Consider the following 24,082-nt stretch of genomic DNA (forward strand, 5'->3'; position numbering starts at 1 on the left):
GAGGTCGAATGGCGGGAACCACTCCTGGACCGAGATCCCCGGGACTCCTTCCGATGCGGAGAGTCACCCCTCGAATCGTTGGTGGACATCCCCTTAGAAGATTTACGGGACTTACTGGGTTTAGAACCCCTTCCTACCTGAAGCTTCCCCTTACGCTCCCGCAAGGCCTTAGCAGTCAGCGACTGGCATTTGGAACAGTCGCCGGTGTCATGACTCTTGCCCAGGCACCACAAACAAATAGGATGAGGGTCAGTAATCAACATTTTAGACTTGCAATCCTGGCAAGTCTTGAAGCCAGGCCACAGAGTCAGAGGGGTCGAAGAAGAAGACATATTCACAAGGAATAAACGAGGTGCGCCGAGTCTCCAAAGCAAAAACATTAGTGGAAGAAACTGAACTGAGCCTTTGGGCGCTGTGCGTCCCATTTATAAAATCAAGTAACGTCGCCCTCGACGGAGGCTTTCGAGGGACATCGACCCGGCGCTATCGACGCAGGACGCCCTCGGCCGAAAAAATGTCCCCAAGTACACAGCTGTGGACATTACATGTCAAAGATGTAGAATACGTTGGAGGACACAATCCATTCGAAACTAGCATACATAAGTGGCAGAGCTTTCTGAATGACTAAGATCGGGCCTGGTGTGCCAATTGCTTCTGAGAATAGGGTGCATACATGGCACAGATTGTATGTTGTGGGACCCTGCCAATGCTGGTGGTCCAGGTAAAGACTATGTATTGAAAGTGCAGAATCGGTTTCTGTAATTCTTGAACAAGCCCTGGTAAGAAAACTCCTTGACCACTTGTACTGCTGAAGAAACAGATTCCAGACTTGAGGTCGATAGCAGCTTTGCCGTAAATGGGCAATGACATGCAAATCCTGAAGGAATTCTGTGTGCCATAATATAGTTTATTACACTACCGCAGTATGGCACACTTTACACAAAAACTTTAAAGGACTGTAATAAAATACTACTATACATAAAGTGTTAGGTAAATTGATGGATTTCATTTTAATGAAAAATTGCAGATGTAGTGATGCAGGGATTCAGGACATTTGAGATTCAATCTATATCCTGTGCGTGGCCAGGGAAGGTTTTCACTGTAGCAGCTCTCACAGAGTGGATCGCCTCTTAATGTTTGAATGGATGCCCGATTGTGATTGCACTTGGAGTGTGCACTTGTTAGGAAAGACTTCTCGTTTAGGCAACTTTCACTACATATTCTATAGACCCCCAAACCTTTTGCTTTTGTTTTACCTGGTCCTAATGTTTTGCACAGACGCTGCCGTCAGCCTCACTTCACTAGCCTTTTTGCTCATTTTTCATGGGGAAACTGATTAGTCCTTCAGACGGTCGATACTGGGACACTGTTTCCCTTTGGTCTTTTGAGGCGTTACCTGGTTGGGTAACTTGTTCTTATTACACACAGCATCTTGCAATGTAGTACAATGGAGCTACTTTTGGATCACCCTAGACTGACAGGAAAGGGATTTTTGGTTACTTTTAAATGCGCCTAAAGAAAAGCTGGTGGCAGCAAATACATTTTTGCTATATTTTGCACATTTGCGTTTACCACGTTTGGATACTAACTGTGGCTAGTGGCCAAAGATGGGCGAGCCAAAAGGTTTTTTGCTTGTTCTTTCTGCCTTCTCGGGTCAGGGATTACCTTTTATGGTAATGCGTTTGCCCGGGAAAGCTGCTGTTTTCACGAGCTAGTGAATGCCATGTGTTTATGGGCTCAGGAAGTAGACTGGGAGTGTCTGGTCCCAATCCACATACTGGTGCCAATAAGTCTAGTGTACATGCACGAGTCAGCCCCACAGTGGTCTCCTATTGGACCACTGCTGGTGTTTATATGTGAGGCATATCTTTCTATTGGAGGGCTGAGTTCAATCATTAACCTGAATTTAGGATAAGAAGGAGTCATGTGTTAGGCAGAAACCTGTGCAGTTCCCTTAGGGACCACTGCAAAAGATTTAAGACTACAGGTGTTTGGCAGTAAACCCACTTGGTAGCAGTCTGTAACACACAGATTCACTTGGTAGCTGTGGCTGAGCAGTCAACTTCCCTCAAGAAGAGTTAGGCAGTATATAGAGTATACACAATAGCTACAGAGACACAGTAGCACAAGCAAACACTGACCAGAGCTTTGGTGTAAAAGTATATAATTATTTATTTAAAGAAACACTTGTAATTTACACTAGCAAAAAGAGGTGAGTAAATTCAGCACACAGTCACTATCATATATATACAACCATAATTACTTATTAGACAAGTCTTAGTGAGAAACACCACTTATTTTCAGACAGAGGCGAGCGCTTAACATAAGATGGCACTCTAATAAGTTATAAAAAAGGGAGGGAAAAAGGCAGAGTTATGGAAGCACACAAGCTTCAATACTTTTACAAGAACCACAGTAAGGCAGGATAGGCAGAGTTTTACTGGAGAGCAAGGAAGTCAATTGCAAGGCCCACTCTTGGAGAGAGCAAGCAGAAGGGGTCCAGGTTCACACAGTGGGGTTATGCCCAAAGAGTATTGTAGATAGTTCACACAAAAAGGATGAAATTAAAGTCAGGAAAAGTTAGCTAGGTTGTCCCAGGCCAGCCCAGGTTAGAAAGTCGAGGCTTTACTGTCACCCCGAACCATCTGTCGCAAGGGAAGCCAGGTGGGACACAGTACCTTAAGCGTGAAGGAAGCTCCAGCGGGGGCAGTTGTTCCTGGCAGCGGGTGCAAGTCAGTGTTTCGTATAGAGGAAGAGGAGGTCTCGCCATGGAGGAAAGATGAAGTTCGTTGCACTGCCAGGGAAGAAAGCAGCCGCAGAGTTCTTCGGTTAAAAGGTACTACCCTTCTCTTCGCGGTAGTGGTAAACCGTGGTATTCCGGTTGCCGGGGTGCTTGGCACGGGCAAGGCGGCCACGAGATGCTCCAGGAAGGTGAAAAGAAGGCAAAACTGGTTATCCCCACCAGTCAAAGGAAGAAGACACTCCGGACTGGAGATCTCCTCTGTCGTCGGGAAAAGTGGTGAGACGGTTCAGCAGGGCTCCACCGGTGGTGTCGTCGTTGCAGGTCGGCTCAGGTTCTCCCTCCTCGGATTCTTATGTCCTGTGGCGACTTCTCAAGTTCCAGTCCCCAAAGCCCTGCTTTTATGCAGCAAACCCCCATTCATTCAGCATAGCTGTCAATCGAACATGCTAAGTGGTGAGCCGGCCGGCTCACCACTTGGATCAATCACACAAGAATGCGACTTGAGTTACCAAGGTAACTCAGTCCAGGGTGCCTAAACCCCCTCCTACACCCCCTGTGGTACCCAGACAGCGTGGCACCACTTTTGGAGGCTTCTGTGGAGAAGCCCGCAAAAAAGTGGAACAAAGGGCTCGACTTGGGTTGGAGTCACAGAAGAGAACACAAATGCCATTTTAGAATCGAGTTCTGGCAAAAAATACCAACCAGTGATTTAATATTAATTAAATAAACCGGCGGTATGTTCGAGGCTATAAGAATTAAATCATTAAAGTTGGTAGCCTCGAACAATGGGAAAATCCCATAGAGATATATTCGCGGTCGAATATAGAAAGTAGTATCCACTGCCACCAGCCAAAACTCGATCAGGGGGGACGGAGACATGCCCCCTCGAACAACAGACCCCGGGGCAATCGAATTGCCCGACCAGTACATCCACAATATGATGGTTTGTACTGGTTTCTGTTCATAATTTGGGACTAGTAAAGCCAATGGTGACTTTACATGTCCTGGGAGACAGTAGTCAGTCCCAGGGTATGGAGTCTATGTTGGGGGGTCGCTACGACACCCCTGGGTTACGGCACGGAGGGTGCTGTGTAACCCACATGAGACCCTATGGAGTAAAAGACCCCATAGCCCATAGAACACATGGAAAGATAAAGGAACACCTCAAATCATGTTTAAGAGTGGGAGTAAAAAGAGTCTCAGTCTTAGCAGGAGAAAAAATAAACCCCAAAAATCCAGCAAAGCTACTAGGGGACTCACTAGGTTTGGGAAATTAGCCTTTACAGAGAATTCTCCCTAACATCCTGCAACCATTCCAGCAGATCAGAAGAGGAGCCAAGTATCCTGCTACTGTACCAGTAAAGCTCTGCAGACTAGCTGATCTGAGAAGTTCTTGTCACTGCTTCAACCCTTTGGGTTGTGGGACCAACCAGTCTCAATGCCTTCTCACGAACCTGAAGCCTGGAGTCTTCGGGCAGGTCACTGGACCACCTGGTGTACCTACCAGCTCCCTTTTGGATTACATGCCAGAAGCGTCACCGTCCACAAATCCTCCTGGAACTTTGTTGGTCTCCAGCTTATCCTACAAGTCTCCTTCCTGCCAAGTTTCAGCTCTCCAGTATCAAGGGGTCCAGACTTGAAAGGCTTTCTTTGTTCATGACGAGTGAGATGCCTGCTGTCACAAGTGTTGCAGTGACTGTCACTGGAACCGACATCCTTTCATCTTCTCGTAGAGTGTCCTGAAGAGAACTGCACCAGTGCCTGCTGCAATTCTTCTGTGGAAAGTGTTGCACTCAGCTCCTGTACAAGACCGGAATCTTCCTTGTACCCGCAGGTCCGGCGCCTCCTCTACTGGATTCAACGGCAGGAAAACCTACCTCCAGCGACGCCCTTTAGACCTATCGAGTCAATTGGAAAAATCGGAGTAAGAGTAACCAATGAACTTACCTGTGCCCGATCTTTACATTGAAAAGTTTGTGAAGATCATCATTTTTTACACATTTTGTTAAAAAGCTGTTATAAGTACCGAAAACAGTTTTTTACTTGACTGAAAAATCCTTGCAAAGATTACTGGAACATGTTTCACCATCCGTAGAACTGGCCTAACATTGCCTTATCTCTCCTAACGTAACTCACTTTTTGGGCACAAAGCCCCATTCAAACTGAGGTTGGACTGCTAAAGTTAGGGTTTCTATCATTGAGTATTGGTTCTTTCACTGAATAACTACTTACCGTCCTTTTCAGCGGTGTGCGAAAAGAGTACATATTTCAAGAACCAAAGGTGAATGTATATGTCAATAATGCTAACAGTTATTTGAGAATATCACCTGTTTGATTAATTTTTCATAGTGTGTTTTGGGTCCCACAATAAATAGGTTATTTTGGTACTTTTACCTGTTTAAGTGAATTAATTGTGCATTTCACGGTGTGGACTCATTGTGGACCTCTGACCCCACAGTTAGTCTAAACCACGCTCCACGCTTACCTTAAATGGGTTTGGCTAAATTCCTAGAGTCCCCCGTTCACTATAACTGGGGTGGCCTCCGAAATCTGTCCACCAGGCCAGATTTTAGAAATCCATCTTAACAGGTACTTTGCGAATCGGACTAAGAAAACATACTTCTCACTTGTGTGGCCCCAACCTCGCCCCATACAGATTAGGCTGGAATAGAGTCAACCCTCTCACTTACCTTACCTGGCCATGAGCTCTGCAGGCCTGGTCGGAAACTTCTCACCAGGGTAACCTCAGTGGTCTGGAATTGGAAGTGTGACCATACGTTTAGTAAACTAGGCCTATGCGCTTTTAAAATACTGTTTTTTAACTCGGCGACCGTGTTAATTACAGTGTTCACAAAGTACTTATTGGAGACAAGGTGGTAAAAAAGCCCCCCAAAAAAAGCTTGAACTGATAGTGATCTTGAGAAACCAAGAAACAGACAAGCGCCAAATGGTTAAGTTGCACAATACTATTTATTGCATAGTATGTTTTTTGTTGTTCTTGTGGTGGTGCCCTTCAAATGAGGACACGTGTTTCGGCCGTTGGCCTTTCTCAGATCAGGGCATAATTACTCCTTCATATATATATATATACATACACACACATTATTTTGAGTAAGAACATCATTAAACAAAACAAATAGTACAGGTAATAAATTGTGAATTGCATTATCAAACAATGTCATGCCAAAACCATGATTACAAACCAGTTGTTAGACAAAGGGTGGGGTAGGAATGGGTTCATGGAAGACAAGGGGAGCCACAAGTTAAAAGTTAAGAGTCTAGATCATATTAAAGTTCCATGGTTGTAGTTGTCTGCAATTCAATTTGGTCCGGAGTATTGATGGATTCGAACCCATTAATACTCCGAACAAAGGGACTGAAGGGTAAGCATTTGTCTGACCTATGTTTACCATAGAAACTACAAAACTAAATAACTGACAATATAGATATTAAACAAATAGATACAACAGTATTTTTATTCGAGTCATGGATAGGTGTACTAGGTAGTCTTAACAACGACTTATAATATTGCTTTCAAATGTGAGGTTTAACCTTAAAACCAGACCATGAATCAGGCACATAATGCACTTAAACAACTACAACTATGGAACTTTAATATGATCATGAAAGTAATGTTTGTGGAACTTCTAGAAACCGCAGAACAACAACTAATGATATTTCATATGATTTCTCTTCTGCTTGTTTGTGTCTCTGATGATTTACAATGTTTCGGATATCTTATTGGATTTTTGGTTACTCATTTCATTTATCATTTCTTATCACGATTACATTGTTTGTATTGCGACTCTTAACTTTTAACTTGTGGCCCCCCCTTGTATTCCATGAACCCATTCCTACCCCACCCTTTGTCTAACGACTGGTTTGTAATCATGGTTTTGGCATGATATCCTGTATGATAATGCAATTCACAATTATTGTACTTACCTGGTACTATTTGTTTTGTTTAATGATGTTATTACTCAAAATAATATATATTACATGGCCACGGTAGTGGCCATGTAGTTATGGTTAAGTTGCTGTTTCCATAGGAAGAGCACTTTCTGGGCGGCTTATAACTTCGCTCCCACTGGATGAATCCTCACCAAAAAGTTTGGTGAGGTTTGGTCCAGGAGGGGCCAAGTTATATGGGGGGGTCCCAAAACTTTTTTTTTTTCCATAGACATAATGGGAAAAAACTTTGCTCACGCCTACAGCCCAAACCGCTGGACGGATTTACACCAAATATGCAGCAGGAGCGGTGGCTTGGTCCCGAAAGCGTGCTTTTTTTTTTGGTGTAAATCCGTCCAGTAGTTTTTTAAAAAAAGACAAAAATGTAAGTGAAAAAAATGAGTGATATCTGCTTTGCGGACACGCTTCCCTGGTCGCTCCGCGGACAGGATGGGGATTGGGCAAGCGACTTGCGTGATGTCCGCGGACATCTGACGTGCTCTCCCAGTGGCTGCAGTAAAGCGTGCAGTACGTCTTATTTTCAGAGACACCCGCCATCTTAGTTTATTATTCGTGTATTGGCATCTGTGGCAAGCTCTGCGGTGACTTCAGACTTCACAAGTGATTATCACAACGTAACAAGCGAAAATTCCGATGCGATAAGATCAGAGGACAGCGGGCCGCCAATGGGGCTGTGTGAGGCTCATTTGGATTACACTTCCTGAACATCCCAGTCTGCTGCAGACTTGCAGGAGACACTCCACCGGTACACGGTGGCCTGCGGAGGAGCGGATAATCCCGTTCACCCCACCCCCGCTCATTACCCGTGTCTCCCTCCTGTAACCCCCCACCCATGCCCCGTGTCTCCCTCCTGTATCCCCCATGCCCCGCTCATGCCCCGTGTCTCCCCTGTTCCCTCCACTTCCCGCTCATGCCCCGTGTCTCCCTCCTGTACCCCCCATCCCCGCTCATTACCAGTGTTTCCCTCCTGTACCCCCCACCCCCCGCTCATTACCAGTGTCTCCCTCCTGTACCCCCCACACCCCGCTCATGCCCGTGTCTCCCTCTTGTTTCCGCCAACCCCCGCTCATGCCCCGTGTCTCCCTCCTGTAGCCCCCCTACCCCTCGCTCATGCCCCGTGTCTCCCTCCCGTCGCCCTCACCCCCCGCTCATGCCCCGTGTCTCCCTCGTGTTCCCCCCACCTCCCGCTCATGCCCCGTGTCTCCCTGCTGTTGCCCCCCGCTCATGCCGTCTCTCCTGTTGCCCCCCCAACCCCCGCTCATGCCCCGTGTCTCCCTCGTGTTCCCCCCCACCCCCCCGCTCATGCCCCGTGTCTCTCCTGTTGCCCCCCACCCCCCGCGTCTCCCTGCTGTTGTCCCCCCATGCTCATGCCCCGTGTCCCTCTCCTGTTACCCCCACCCCCCTCTCATGCCTCGTGTCCCTCTCCTGTTGCCCCCCACCCCGGGTCATGCCCCGTATCTCTCTCCTGTTAACCCCACCCCCCCACTCATGCCCCGTGTCTCTCTCCTGTTACCCCCAACCCCCCCGGTCATGCCCCGTGTCTCTCTGCTGTTGCCCCCCACCCCCTGCTCATGCCCCGTGTCTCTCCCCTGTTGCCCCCACCCCCGGTCATGCCCCGTGTCTCTCTCCTGTTGCCCCCCACCCCCCGTCATGCCCTGTGTCTCCCTGCTGTTGCCTCCCACCCCCCCGCTCCTGCCCCGTGTCTCTCTCCTGTCCCCCCCACAACCGCTCATACCCTGTGTCTCTCTCCTGCTGCCCCCCACCCGCCGCTCATGCCCCGTGTCTCCCTGCTGTTGCCCCCACCCGCGCTCATTCCCCGTGTCTCCCTGCTGTTGCCCCCCACCCCCCGCTCATGCCCCATGTCCCTCTCCTGTTACCCCCCCACCCCCTGTCATTCCCCGTGTCTCCCTGCTGTTGCCCCCCACCCCCTGCTCATGCCCCGTGTCTTCCTGCTGTTGCCCCCCACCCCCCGCTCATGCCCCATGTGTTTCTCCTGTTCCCCCATTCCCTCTCATGCCTCGTGTCTCCCCTGTTCCCCCCACCCCCGCTCATGCCCCGTGTCTCCCTGAAGTTGCCCCCCATTCATGCACCGTGTCTCTCTCCTGTTACCCCCGACCCCCTCTCATGCCGTGTCTCCCTCCTGTTGCCCCCCACCCCCCGCTCATGCCCCGTGTCTCTCTCCTGTTACCCCCCATCCCCGGTCATGCCCCGTGTCTCCCTGCTGTTGCCCCCCACCCCCCGCTCATGCCCCGTGTCTCCCTCCTGTTGCCCCCCCGCTCATGCTCCGTGTCTCTCTCCCGTTCCCCCCCACCCCCCGCTCATGCCCCGTGTCTTTCTCCTGTTAACCCCCCCCGCTCATGCCACATGTCTCCCTGCTGTTGCCCTCACCACACCGCTCATGCCACATGTCTCCTTCCTGTTAACCCCACCCCCCTCTCATGCCCCGTGTCTCCCTTGTGCTCCCCCCGCGTCTCCCTGCTGTTGCCCCCCACCCCCCGCTCATGCTCCGTGTCTCCCTGCTGTTGCCCCCCACCCCCGCTCATGCCTCGTGTCTCTCCTGTTACCCCCCCCACCCCCCTCTCATGCCCCGTGTCTCTCTCCTGTTGCCCCCACCCCCGATCATGCCCTGTGTCTCCCTGCTGTTTCCCCCACCCCCCTCTCATGGCCCGTGTCTCTGCTGTTGCCCCCCACCCCCCGCTCATGCCCCGTGTCTCCCTCGTTTTCCCCCGCTCATGCCCTGTGTCTCCCTGCTGTTGCCCCCCACCCCCCTCTCATGCCCAATGTCTCCTTCCTGTTACTCCCCACCCCCCTCTCATGCCCAATGTCTCCTTCCTGGTCCCCCCTACCCATGCCCTGTTGTGTTCTCTTTATACACCCCGCCTTCCCTTTCCATGGTGTCCATCCTGGTAAAAGATTTTCCTTCCTACACCTGGGAAGAAAATTTTTTTTTTACCACCCTGGGTTCCCACTTTGAGAACCTAGGATGCTAGTGGTCTTCATCCATTGAAAAGGACGTTATGGTAAAGTTGTACTAATAGGAACCAATGAAATTCAGTGAAAAAATGTTGATAAAGGGACGTAATGGTTAAGTTGCGCTACTAAAAACCTATGAAATTCAGTGAAAAAACTTTGTTAAAGGGACGTTATGGTTCCAAGTAAAACCGAAAACCCTTGAAATTCGCCCGTTATGGTAACTCGCTTCGCCACCATGCACTGCTAAGCCTAACACCCATGACATCAAATATGCCATCACAAATCACATTGATGACATCACATGTGTGGCTCCCTCTTTTTTGTTCACTGACATAGGTAGGCCAGGTGCTTTCTTCACTAACAGTCCGGAACTAACAATTTGAAAGGTTCTATCTTTGTGTACGGCACCGTTCTCATATGTTCTTGCACTACTTTCCTTAGGGTTCACTCAGATCATATGGCACATATACATATAGGGGAAGAAGAACGTGTACAACTCAGCAATCATTTCTGTGCATGACGACAATCAGTTATGTTATTAACAGTTTCTGGTAATACTACTCGTTTTTTGCTTACTTTAATTTCCTTGTGTATGCTCATATTTGTATGCATTGTGGTGTCTTTATGTTTTCTGTGCAGTAGTGCAATTATGAAGTTATTAAGGCAATGGTATCTATTTGTTACATGTTTCACAGTACCCGAAACTCTAAAACAAAAGCATTCATGATTTCACTACGTAACATGGGAAGATTTTGAAGATTACACTTCTATGGGGCATGGTGCAGTCAATGCCCACGTTTCCACATGAGTTGGTTCATGTAGTGCAAAGAAGTCTAATACAATGGTGTGTATAGCAATGCAGTGCTCAATGAACTACGTATCTCATGATAGTTCTTCCAATGATCTTTGCTAGTTTTCTGCCAGCATTACAATAACAATCCCTTGTGGAGGCTTTCCATGAAAACTAAATGCACATGTGATGTCATCAATGAGCATTTGTGATGCCATCTTTGATGTCATGGGTGTTAGTCCTTGCAGTGCACACTGGTGGTGCGAGTTATGGTTGTTTAGTTTACCATAACTGGTTAATTTCGGGGGGGTTTCGGTTTTACCTGTAACCATAACATCCCTTTAACAACATTTTTTGTTAATGTGTGTGTGTGTATATATATATATATATATATATATATATATATATACACACACACACACACACACACACACACACACACACACCATAATCACTTTAAAAACTTTAGACGTTTACACTTGAACACCTCGGAAAACACTCGAGAATGCACTTCCAAGGGCACTTTCACTTTGTTTGCAATTAAATTTGTCGCAACGTTACAAAAGGGAAAAGACAATGTTATCGTGTTTCCGGGTATTACGCGCACAGGCGGTCTAACAATTTATAGAGTTATACCTTTAAACTGCAAACACATATAGTAACGTTACTTTAAGGGAGGAAAATGGTTAGTTAGTGTAACATCAGCTTGCTTCAAGGTTCGAGAGGGTTTCTTCGCACAGCAAGTCTTTTAAGTCCAAAAACTTAGCCCTAGCTAAAGGTAGTACAGAGAAGGCTTAAAGTCTTGACAAGCAGCAGAATACGAAGAGGTCTTGAGGATTTCTTCCAGTCTCTAGTGTTATAGAAGCAGCAAGTTAACTAAAAAGGGAGAACTATAAAAAGGACTTGGTGAAGAGAGACAAGCAGCAGCTTGGGTCGGAGGTAAGAGGGGGTGACCCTGGACACTTCTTGGTGCACTCTACGCTCTGGAGCGTCTTCTTGGAATCAGGTAAGCAATACCCTTTTCCCTGCAGTATCTTATGTTTGAATAAATGTTTGTGCTGGATGCTCTCGGATATTGCAGCTCTGGACCCGACCTGCGGATTCCTTGGTCTAATGACTAGACAGGACAATGGATGGATCTCTCAGCAGCAGTCTCGAGTGAGGACCTGCAGCAAGACTTTCAGCAACTTCTTGGTTCACTTTGCCGTTTTGGGGCCTCTTCTGCAGCGCCAAAAAAGGACACGGATCATACGGCCAATCTTCTTTGCTTCCTGCAGTCCTGCACTCTGGTGAGTCGGTTTGGGTGATTTTGATCGGATCTCTGGGGGGTCCTTATGGGTCCAGCCAAGATTTGGACGGATTCGGCCTTTCCACAATATTGCACTCGAAATGGGCAGCAGGTCCTGTCCGCAGCTCTGGAAACTCCTAGGACCTCGGGAGATGGCTCAAGTCAAAGTTCGTCTTGGGACTGGTTGTTTTCACCAGCCAAAGGGAGGGAGCAGTCCTCTTCTGAGCTTTTCTGTCACTTAGAAAACAGGGTCAAGACAGCAGTGGTCTCTTCATAGTGTTACAACGGGTCTGCAGGTGTCTCTGGTCGTCTCCTCCTTCGGTTACTTCAGCTCCCAGTGGTCGACTTGGTTTTCTCTCCAGAAGCATCATCTCTTATGCAGTTCCAGCACATACTCCTCTGCAATATCTCTCAGCATTTTACAGAGAGGGGCCTTTGGCTGTCCAATCAGGACAGCCAGACCCCTTGTGGGACCTGGACCTATTCAGGCACTCTGGCAGACAAAGGACAGGGGGTTGGAAGACTCCTCCCCCACTTCCAGCCTGCCCAGACACTCTGGAGCCTAGGCAGGGATACCCAAGGGTTCCTGCCAAAGGCAAAACACACACACTGACCTCCCACTCACAGAATGGTAGAAGGGCTAACAGAGAGAAACTACGCAAGTAATGGCAAAAAAAGAAGGGTGGCCCAAGTTGTTACTTGGGTGCCCCTATTGTGCACTACTGAGGCTATGGACATAGCCTGCGGTATACAAATGATACAATAGTTGGTAGAACAAGTCCACTGCCACCAGCCATAGCTAGGAGATTGCCTATAAGACAATAAAGTCACAGCAGTAGAGGGAAGGGGGATACCAGGTATCCCTTTCGCACTCCACTTAAGGTGGTGTGTGCCAATCTCTCAAACTATAGAGAGTCAGGCCCAATGTATCGTTAAATCCTTAAGAACTGCAGTTACTTGAGGATACAGAAAAATAATCTTAAAGGAGGACCGTAGGAGTGCCCAGCAACACTGCCCATTAGGAGTTGTGTGCTGCAGTAGTAAAAACACAGATGCATTTAAGAGCTTTGGAGCAGACAGACTCTATAGTACAGGTAGAATACAAAGAATAGAGTTCCAAAAGACAGAGCCCACAAGAATGACTGAGAGGAAAAATGCTCCATTCATTTAGGATTGAAAGAAAAAGTTCCAGAAGTCCAGCAAAACGTTCTGGGTGTGATAAATCTCCCTAACACTGCCCCTTAGCTTTCTTAGCTTTTCCACAGTTCAAAGATTTCACAGTATCGCAGTTCACAGCTTCCATGTTCATGCTTCTTCTGAACCTTCTCATCTTGTCCACAGTTTACAGGCTTCACAATTCACAGGCTCATGGGTATGTGACACTTTGCCAGAGATTTCTTGACTTCACCATAGTTCACAGACTTCTTCAGCAAAAGGTGAGGAAGACTCCTTTCCCCTATATTCCACACATTTGGGGAACTGCTTTCCCACTTTTCCAGGTTCAGCCATCTTGATTGGTTGTGGGTTACAGACTTGCTGTATTCCTTGCTTACTCTCCAGGACTTTCTTAATTGGTTCAGTGTTTGGGTGCGGGTCCCAGACTCCCAACTTTCATAAGTAATCACCTTCTCTTTTATATAGTTCCAAGAGTCTTTAATTATACTTTTCATATATTGGGCCTGCGACCCATCTTTGTTCGTCTTAGTATCTTTGCTCAATTGCCCCGGTGTTCCAGCTCCCTTGTTTGGGCTTACCAGGTTCATCAACATTAAGGGGCATCTGCTATTGAGCGCGCCGACACCCCAACCTCACCCTCTGGGATCACCGGTTTCCATCGGCTGCTTCTGCGTCGTCCGTGTTTCGCCGTTCTCGATGCTGCTTGCTTGCCGGCTGGGAGGGTGTCCCACCTGCTCTCCGTTTCCCGCTTTCCCCCTTCATCTGACAGCTTGTGCTACCTGTGGCACAAGCACAGTGAACCTTCTGCTTCCAGACTTCGCCAGACAGGAGCTTCTCTGCTCTGCCCTCCAGCCTGGTCTCATTCGTAGTTCCGACCGACATTGAGAGAAGCTAATCTCTCTTTCTCTCCAGGTGTGGCGTTTTTAAATGTTCCGGCACAGGTTAACATTTTCCAACAACTACAGAGTGGTGTTTTCTTTCCGGTTCCAGTGATCTTCATTACTCCAGTCCTCTTCCTCATCTCAGTGTTATCAAGCAATGGGGAACATAAATATAGTTGGCAATTAGTAATGACTGGAGGTTCTACACCCACACTACAGTATTCCATACAGGAATAGGGAGGTCAGTGGGTGTTACCAGAGGCTTAAGAAACAGGGAAATGCCTGCCTTGACCTAGCGAGTCCACTCCGCCTCTCAGAGGGTCGTCTTCCCTCATGTGGTCACCCCACAGATAGCCACCCCAGGATCAGAATCAGGTAGCTTCTGCCTTTACCTGGCCACATGAGGGAAGATTCCTCCCGGTAAAGTAGTGACAAGCTTGAAGATTTGTAACAGAGTATAATCGTGTGTGTCTTCTATTGCATGCCCTGCTCTATGGTTAGGCAGTGTGTAGTCAAAGATGTATTTAGACATGTTGTGGATAGTTGGGCATGTTGTTTGGGTTTGTCCCAATAGGTTTTACACGTTTAACGGTCTTGTGAGTGCTACTATAGCTCAATATTTGTTTCAACTCTTGCCAGGCCACATTCGTTTAAAATAGAAGAGAAAAAAGGCATCCCATTAAGAACAGAAAGACAAACAGGAATCAAGAATAGAAAAACACCATGTACAGGAAGTCAAGGGCTCTGCAACACACTGACACCATTTAAAAAAACAAAATGTGTAGCTTGATTGGAGAGGGAGGGTAACGTTATCAGCAATGGGTGTACTAGTAATATTCCCAATGACTGATATGTAGGGTTATTCCTTTTTGGTAAAAACTATTGGCAACAATGACACATTTATTTAACTGGAACCAACATGACGCATTTACTTGTTTCTGTGGGGAAAACAGACCGTTTCTTATCCCACCTCAAATACCATAAAGCAATTTCTGCAGAGAGCTATGTACGGTCAAACTGACCTGCTGCCTGGTGTGTGGACACCCTCAAGGGCAGACACCTGTAAGCCAGAATAATTTATTGGCCCCCCACCCCAGTGCTACTGTAATGTTAAATGAGTTTGGTAATAGAAGACAAGCTGTTACACCAAGCCAATTGGAATTAGGGCACACCTTCAGTGTTCTGACCTTGCAGGAAAACAGCAGCCTTCTCTTATATATGGTCCCACCTGAGGGAGATTTGAGGAACCGTTCTGCATGAGGTTACTTGACAGTCAAGCATGGTCTCCCCTCAGAGATATCGGAAAGTCTCCCTTTCTCATCCCACGCACCCATGTTCTCACCTGGGGGAGATTTAAGACAGCCATCCTGCATGAGGTGCATCCATACGTCATGTCCCAAGCCCTCAGGGTTGAAGGATGTCAAGTGGGTAACATCGGTGCCAACCTAGAGCAAGAGATAATAGTCATTACAGAAGATCAATTTCAGTTTTTGAGTATCTCAGGCAATTCATTCCTTGTAGCACAGATGTCAGCTTGCTTCCATTTCAATTTGGCGAGTTCCTCCTTCATCTCATCACGTTTTACTCTACATCGCGTGTTTCTGCTCAGGTAACATTTACTTGGCTAAAATGCAGAGTACAGCGGATCCATCAAACTTTCAGAGTTCCTTATTGCTTCCACACAGGAAGCCACAGCTGCATATTTCTACTCGGAACCCCAGGGACCATTGTTAGGTTTTTCAGAACATAGGGTTCTGGGAAGTCAACTTTAGTGGACCAGCAAAGGTCTGAAATGAAAGCTGTCTTGGTAACCAGGGTGAGCAGTTAGGCTGGCACATAGGAGTTGAGGAATTTGGAGTGAAGTACAACTTACAAAAAAAAGAGCTTGACGAACAATAGGGTGTCGACAGTCAGTAACTAACAAAAGTCTACTTACTTAGCATCACATACGCATTAAGAAAAGACAAAGACACTAAGAGTTAAGAACCTTTGCACAATCACAATTTGGTGTCAAAGTTGAAACACAAACAACACTTTAGAATTCATACAATTTGGGCAATATTACTATAACAAAACCCATACTGTGGGGAACATATGTTAAGCAATCTTGCATAGGCATTATAGGAGTAGAAGGCACCCTATTACTTCAGCACGGTTCCAAGTCTTTGCAGTGAGTCAACTGCTGCACTGCATCTACTTCGTGGGTCCTTCTAGCGGATACACATACTGTGCCATTCTTCCTCAGGCTCCAAACCCCTGACCTCTGTTACATTGTAAAGGAGTGGGACCACCTTCATCCTTAACACCCCACCCCATTTTCACCCTCAGTACCACCTCACCCCCACCTCCAGTCTTCTGGCTCCAACCCCCATTCAAGCTCTGCCCTTTCCCAACCATTCCACACCACATCCTCGTCCCCTACACACCCCTTCCCTGGCCTGTAAAGACCTGTGCAGCAGGTTTGAATAGTAAATATCCATGCTGCTAATGTGAGCGTGGCAAAGACGTGTCACCCTTCAGCAGTAGATTCAAACCCTATTTAAGGAACAAATGTTTAGCAATGTTCCAAGTAAATAACCCACGCTACATTACTTTCAGGATACTTTGTCCCGTATGGGAAAACTGAGTAACATTACAATGAACCTGTTGCAGCGTTAACCATAGAATCAGCATAATACTTTGTTGAAAATTAAGTTGGGTTTCCATGGGAGGGTAGGGGTAGCTACCGATCATAGTCATGTAGAAAGCCACAAACAGCATGCCAAGATAAGCTTCCCCTAAAGGTCTGGCCTACACCATAGAATCAGCATAATACTTTGTTGAAAATTAAGTTGGGTTTCCATGGGAGGGTAGGGGTAGCTACCGATCATAGTCATGTAGAAAGCCACAAACAGCATGCCAAGATAAGCTTCCCCTAAAGGTCTGGCCTAGCTAGCAACAAGAGTAGGCTTTACATCCATAGAGGAAGGAATGGGGAACAGAAAACAAGTATGCACTTAAGCTCCTTGAACTCTCTTCTTCAAAGACTACATTGACAGCTGGATTCAGCTAACCAGCGGTTCTTGTCTCTGTCCGCAAACTTTCAGGAATGACTCAACCCAGGCTGAAACTGCAAGCAGGGTTTTGTGACAAATTCCATGATTTTGGAAGATCCTTCAGGACACCTTCTGGCATGGTAAGAAGATGGGTGGCCCCTTACCGGTTCAGCAAGCACGAAGGGGCAAGAAGGGGGGGAGTCAGGTTCCAGAAACCTCCCTCTTCGAGAGAGCAGCACCAACAGAGCGAGTAGGTGCAAGCACCATAACAAGGATGCTTGTAATGCTATCAGCACCAGGGTTTAGTAAGGCCTCTGCAATGGATGATTCCCCCAATCCAAAGGATGCAGGCCAGATACAGAGTCAGTGACTCTCCTGCGCTTCAAATGAGGAGGACAGCAGAGCAGGATTTGAGACTAGTTAGGTGGCCTCCGTCAATGAAAAGCAGAGCTTAGTTTCAGCAGTATATTGGCTTGGCCAATAGTGGCTCCGGCATCATTCTGTGGTCTTTTCTTTGGAATCTTTGCCTCCGTGGTCGACCATTAAATGGTTCGAGAGCACCTCTTAATATGTGACATCATTGCCAACAAGTAAAGACCAACAATGGCAGGACTTAAAAACTACGGTCTAGCTATATTTTGGGCCACCACTGTGATAAAATGCTATCTTACAGTAAAAATAGAGAGGCACGGCGGTGCACCTAAAAACAGCTAAAAGACTGCCGCCAGCCTGCAAGTGGTGGACTTTACTTTCTTAAAAGAAAATAAATGGATAACCAATGTTTTCACGCAGGGAAGAAAATAGGTAATGACAATGACATATCAAAATAAATTTCACTGTGGACCTGATGTCCCCTACACTGATAGCCAGAAGGATTGGCTAGTGCCCACAGAGCAAGGCAGCTAAGCCAGAGAGTGGGGTTGAAACATCAGTTCATGGTCACACAAACCATAGGCAGATGTGCTCGGGGTTGCATTGATGTAAATGGAAAGGCTGCAAAAAGTAATTATTTCCCAACAACCACCTTTACAGTACTCACTAATAGCCACATTGAGGTGGATATACCACCCTGTAAAAACTGGACACTCTTAACTCTCACAAGACAATATCCCTTTACCCTAAAAACAAAGAACACGGTTATCTGTCAATTCAACACTACCAGCTGTGCCATCTCAATATCCATTCAAGCAGCACAAAATGCTGCACCGTTGTTGAATGCAATGCAAAGACCATGCAGAGGGCAGCTGCCCTTTGCCAACTGACCACACTTGGCTCTGCCAGACCATATACCTTCTCCCCTACTGCTCCGAAAGAGAACACACCCGCCATCTGCCAACTGATCAGTCCAGGATCTGCCAACACCATATCCCTCACTCCTCATAGCGTGTCCAGAAGTACCCTCTCACAACTGAGCACTTCAGGATCCGATCACCACATCCTTTCTCACAGAGACCCCATTCCAGGGTCTGTATGAGAATATCACTGCTCAAGTGAGAGAAGGCAGCCACCCACTGCTGTGTAATCACTACTAGCCATGCCAACTAAATATCAATTCACCTCAGGTATGGAATGCAGCCCCTAACCCAGGGTAGCCAGCATTGGCATAGCCATATGACTTTACAGCAGAGAGAGTGATCACAGCGCTCTTTTGGCAGCTGAGCAATACAGGATATCCACCCCCCTCAGTGGCAGGATAGAGACCCCAGTGTGCTGAAAGAGAATTCCTGCTTCATGAGCAGCGACACTTTGAGCAAGGGCACAAAGCCACCCTGTAAAAAAGGTGTTCTGCATTCTCCTCTGTTAAATCACAGGACAGAAAGAGCAAACAGGAGTCAGAGAGTCATCGAGAAAGGGAGCTGAAGGGACACAGAAAACTGGCTATGGCCTTTGACCTTCCGTTCCTGAAGCCTGCAGCAACCCTCTGCATCTTTCATTCAGAAGTCACAAGGCTGCGAAGCTTTGAAGTGGAATAATTTTCAAAATATATTCTCTTAATTCGCATAAAATGTAGTGTTGGACTTAACTTTCACTACAACATGTACTCCCTTAGCTTCCATCTATCTCACTGTCAATGCAACTGCACCCTTCTGATCTCTTACAGCAGATCCTTTGCTTTCACTCACGTTTCCACACAGCCCATCCCAAGCAAACTTCCAGTTGTCTACTTGGATTCAGTGTTCACCCTTTGGCACCCATAAGCTTGTGCGCCTTTACCGTCCCTCTCAATGAAAGCCCACACTACATTGCACCCGAATCATTTAACAGCCATCCTATTTTGGGCCTTCAGTTAGCAAACCTTTTGTTCCCATCTCACCAATAGCCCCACTACCTGCTGCTCCCCCTTTCATCCATCTATACTGCGGTTACCTCCCATTTCTCCATAACGAATTTCCTGTTACCGTCATGGTGACCTGTAATTCATCCTGCTCTTGCTTCCCATCTCCTACAAACTCCAATATTACTTATCCCTTCTTGCGACGAGCCTTAACACCCACAACATGACCTACAAGATTACCAGCCCCCCAAAGTCCCCTTCATCCTCTTTCCCCACGTACCTTTGATCTGGATGACACTGACAGAGTGTATGGGTTAGCAGCTGCAACATGGTGTAAAAGTACACCAGAGATTCTCTCGCCATCCTTATGCACGCAAAAGGGTTCATTCCAATGTCCTCCATTTTTATCACTCACGACCCCTGACCCGTTTCTCATGGTAAACATGATGGTTACATCAATTTCATGATCATTTCCATTTTCAATCTCCCAGATGAAAACCCCAACCGGAAGGCTCGAGTCCTAGGAAGAAAAAAAAGAAGGTTAAAACGGATATGCATAAGTGTTCTTTGGAAACTCACATGCCGATGAATGCCCTGCAATAAACACGCGAGGTCTTCTTCACAGTAGGTAGACCGTTCAATTTCACAATGTCATACTTCAAGCTTGAGACTTCATGCCTTGCCCGATTACCTCTGAATTGCCCTTTTGGGATTGCGCATGAGGCTCGATAAGAAACAAAAGTTCTACGTGATGCATATTAATATCTCACTACTCATATAGCAACATATCACCCTGATTGATCTCTGGACATTTGTCGGCAACAGTTCCATGTGTTTTATAAAACATCTCACCATGTTTTCATACCTCGATCTAGAAACGAGGATGTGTCCAGAGATGCTGTTCAATTTCCAGTGTGCCTCAGAGGCCATCATTATTCCTCAAACTAACAAAGGGACACACATACGTGAATATACACCCCTTATCCAAAGTTGCACTTGAGTTCCTTCTCACAAGAAAGGTACTGCCTTTTAGGCGTCAGGGAGTTTCACGGACCGAAACAGCAGCTAAGTAGTGCTAAGTGTTGCATAGCGGATACTGACTGGACTTCCTTCGGGTTAAGTCGTGAGAAAGTCCTGAAAGTCATTAAGGTAACGAATGATAATAAAGGCACAAGGAACACAAACAACGGACCTGTAGCGCTCTTTAGTTTAGGGAAAATGCTGGTCAATCCTTGCTGAAACAATTATCAAACGTACTGTACACAGACCACGCTGCGAGACCTTCACTTTCCTTGTCAACAAAATCAAATGTGCTCATTTGATAGCTGTGTAGACTACCTTAACAAGGGGGTGGCTCTGGCCAATGACTTACCATTTCCACTGTACCGTCTGGATCGGCAGGAGGATTGCAAGTTTGACCTACACCCTTTGCCAAGACTTACTTAAGCCTTACGGTTCACAGAGAGTGAAGTCTCTACACCAATAGGTGGCCTTACACCAGGTTTTTTTCAAGAAGCAGAAATGAAAGACTGATAATTAAACTACTGTGTGCGCTCCAGTAGCGCTAAGTCAATAGCAGCCATTCACTACCAATCATAAAGACTGCAAATTCCATCAGTCCCAAATTCAAGTGAATTATTCATCAAGCTAAACACACCCCCAGGCAGTGTACTTTCTTTCAAAGGAGCAACATCTTATCAAAATGTGAGAATAAAAGAATTGCAGATAGACAAATGACCGCAAAGTCATGTTTGCTAATGTAGAGGTCTAGCATATGCATTGGGATAATATTTTCAGATACTGATATTATTCGCTTGCTACCACCATAAAATACACAAAGTAGCAGCATCAGATGTCATAATGTGTTTTAAACCTGTACATTCCCATCTGTATATATATATTTGCATAAGCGCATCTCCACTGTTTTTAAAGTGGCCGATTGGCGATGCCCCACCATCCATCTCCCAGAACTTGATCATTTGAAACACTCGCCTGCCGGTTCCCCGTATCGCACAAAGAATCCATCACCTTCCACCTCATCTACAGGCCACCTCACAGGAGTGGCTCTTTCATTGCAGACATCTCTAACGTACTCTCCTCTGCCAAATTAGCACATTCAAATAATGTGTCTCTGTTATGGAAATGTTAACGTTCGGGACACAGGCTGACAACCACACTCTAAGCACGCTTTCACACTGATCGCTTCCATTAACCGTAAAGCAAATTGTTCTCTCCCCCACGCACAACAAAGGCAACATCCTAGACTTAGTCTTCACATCATCCCCCTGCATCACATGTGCAGACCCCATCCCACTTGACTGGTCCGACCACGCCGTCATCCCATTATCAGTCCTCCACTCTACTACGGCTCACAAAAGGTCAGTCCAAATGCTTCCTCGCTCAACAACACTCATCCAAAACCTTCCCGATCAATGAGCTAGATGCAATCTCTTCAGACGTCACCACCTCAGGGAATGCCTCGGGACTCCTGGAATTTTTCAGCAACTCTGCTATGAAACTGGTGGACACTCATGCCCTACTAAAATACAGCCAAGCGAAGACCAAACCATTCACCCCATGGAATACCCCCAAGCAATCCTCCAACAAACGCTCAATCAGAGCCATAGAGAAGGGTGGATTTCAATAACCGAGGCCAACACTGTGTACTACTCCACCACCATTGCGGCAGCCTCTAACAGGAGCAACGCTCTTTGAAGTACTAAAGCATTATCCCAAACCCGCACCGACCCAGAGGTACCAGCAACTCAGGAAAAATCCAACAGAATCAACATTCTTTATTGAAAAAACAGACAAAATCTGAGAGACCATCTAATCAACCTCTCAAAGCATTAGCATCCCCTGCACCCAGGACACACACTGCCCCTCTGAACTAAAATGCTCTCCTCGCCTTCCCGCAGATCTCCTAAAAATGATAGCCTCCCTCAAACCTACTTCTTATTCTGACAATAACATTCCGGCCTCCATATTTAAACAATTGATGGGCATGGTGCTCAATGCCTCCTTCGCAGAAGGATCATTCCTGGACAACCTCAAGATTGGTCGTATTCAACCTCTTTTGAAAAAACCAACCCTAGATCCAGACGGCCGAACCTGACCTGCCCAACTACAGGCCCATTACAAAACTCCTGCTTATTGGAAAAAACTTGGAAAAAGCAGTTGCTATACAACTACTCGCAAAAATTGAACCACTACACCTCCTCAATGACTATCACTCCCAAAGTGTAGCATCGAGACAGCCACCATCCAGGTGGTGGATGATGATCTCCAAATCATGGATAAGGGAGACTCATGCCTCCACGTTCTCCTTGATCGCTTGGCTGCAATCAACACCATTGACCATTGCAGCTTTCCCTCCTTCACTGCCGAAAAGATGGGATTCTCTGGCACCATCCTGAATTGGATTACCTCCTACCTCGCAGCCAGACACCAGGATGCCCAGATGAACTTGTTGCATTCTAACCAACTACAGTGCCCATGCAGTGTCCCCCAAGGCTCCATCATCTCACTGAATCTAAACCTTTTCATGGAGCCTCTGGTCACTCGCCTCAAAGATCCCAATATAGCCATCCACCAATATGCAGACTATACTCAGTTGTACATCAGAGTAAATAGCGTGCAGGACATCATTCGTCTCCATGATTACCTGCCTTCACCCAGTCTTGGATGCAGACTGCCTACCTCAAGCTAAATCCATCCAAGACTTAAGTTGTCGTCATCGGTCCACCCGCTAAAAAACAACTTGTCCAACCATGGCTCAATAATATGCGCCTAGAAGGATTTGATCCACAATTCTCAGACTCAGCAAAATCCTTAGGCTTCACCATTGATAGCAATCTGTCTTTCCAGAAACACATAGCCAAGGAGGTCCAAAAATTCAGAATATCTACCCTTCGTAAAAATTAAACCCTTGATCCCGACGTAGGACCTCTGGAACGTGTTGCAGGCCCCAGTGGTCACGCATATGAATGAGGAAAATACTCTCCTGACAGGGCTCCCAGCTGCTCACTTGGCTCCCCTAAAAAGCAGTCCACCACGCTGCAGCACGTCTTATTACGGGAACACAGAAATTTGACCAAATTACACGAATCCTGCGCGAACTACATTGGCTTCCACTCCAAGCCAAGATACTGTTCAAGACTGCATGCATCACCTACAAAGCAATCACGACACCAGCGTACCTGGCGGCTAAGCTCCTCATATCTGGTGGCACATGCTCCTTGTGCAGCAAATCGACCAACCGGCTTAAATAACAACTCATTCCCAAAGAGAGGACCTGCAAACAATCTTCTTGTCATACACCCACCCTCTGGATCTCGATCCCGGTGTTGGCTCGGAATGCCCCCACGATTCTCCAATTCGCAAATCTCTCACAACATGGCTCTTTCAACAACACCTGACCAAGGATTAATCCCAACTGACACACAGAACTCACAGTACTGCACTGCTAAAAGATGGCAGCCCAAATGCCGGCTACCCACACTCTGAACAGTGTTCTGCTGTTCTCAAGCTATGTCCGCGTCAAACAATAAAATAAATGTTTCTTGTGCCAACCTCCATTTTTATTTTTTCTATACTCCCTGATCCTTTTTGATATCAGTACTGCTTATTCCTAAAAAATGAGCAAATCGGATTCAATACAAAGATGCAATTGTACCGAAGCAAATGTACCGATCTAAAGACAGGTCACCTACTCTCATATACAAGATAACACTATCAAAAAAAAGCAGAACTCGCCCCATTTCAATGTTTTCAATATCAAAATGCAAGGAGCTCACACCAAAGCAATGTCGGGTTATCAAAATGACAGAAAATAATTTCATGACAATGCATGGTTAGCTTAAATGTGCTAGGCTTTACAATGCTTCATTAATAATGGTGGATGAAATAGTCACCAGCAAAGCCAAATTGTCAGATTCCACTTCACTGGCGGT

General features: G+C 46.7%; 1 protein-coding gene across 2 annotated transcripts in view; it reads right to left on the reverse strand.

Annotated features, from left to right (window-relative positions):
- GBA2 (glucosylceramidase beta 2) overlaps nt 1–24,082 on the reverse strand; it is a 470,157-nt gene that overhangs the window by 182,900 nt on the left and 263,175 nt on the right. For both annotated transcript variants that reach the window (XM_069626781.1, XM_069626780.1), the window contains exons 5-6: nt 19,411–19,650; nt 15,163–15,265 (exon numbers count right to left, since the gene is read on the reverse strand). In XM_069626781.1, the coding sequence (XP_069482882.1) occupies nt 15,163–15,265; nt 19,411–19,650 (343 nt within the window). The remainder of the gene's footprint in view (nt 1–15,162; nt 15,266–19,410; nt 19,651–24,082) is intronic.

Source organism: Ambystoma mexicanum, chromosome 6p, assembly GCF_040938575.1.
Source record: "Ambystoma mexicanum isolate Mex_15411 chromosome 6p, UKY_AmexF1_1, whole genome shotgun sequence".
Taxonomy (NCBI): Eukaryota; Metazoa; Chordata; class Amphibia; order Caudata; family Ambystomatidae; genus Ambystoma; species Ambystoma mexicanum.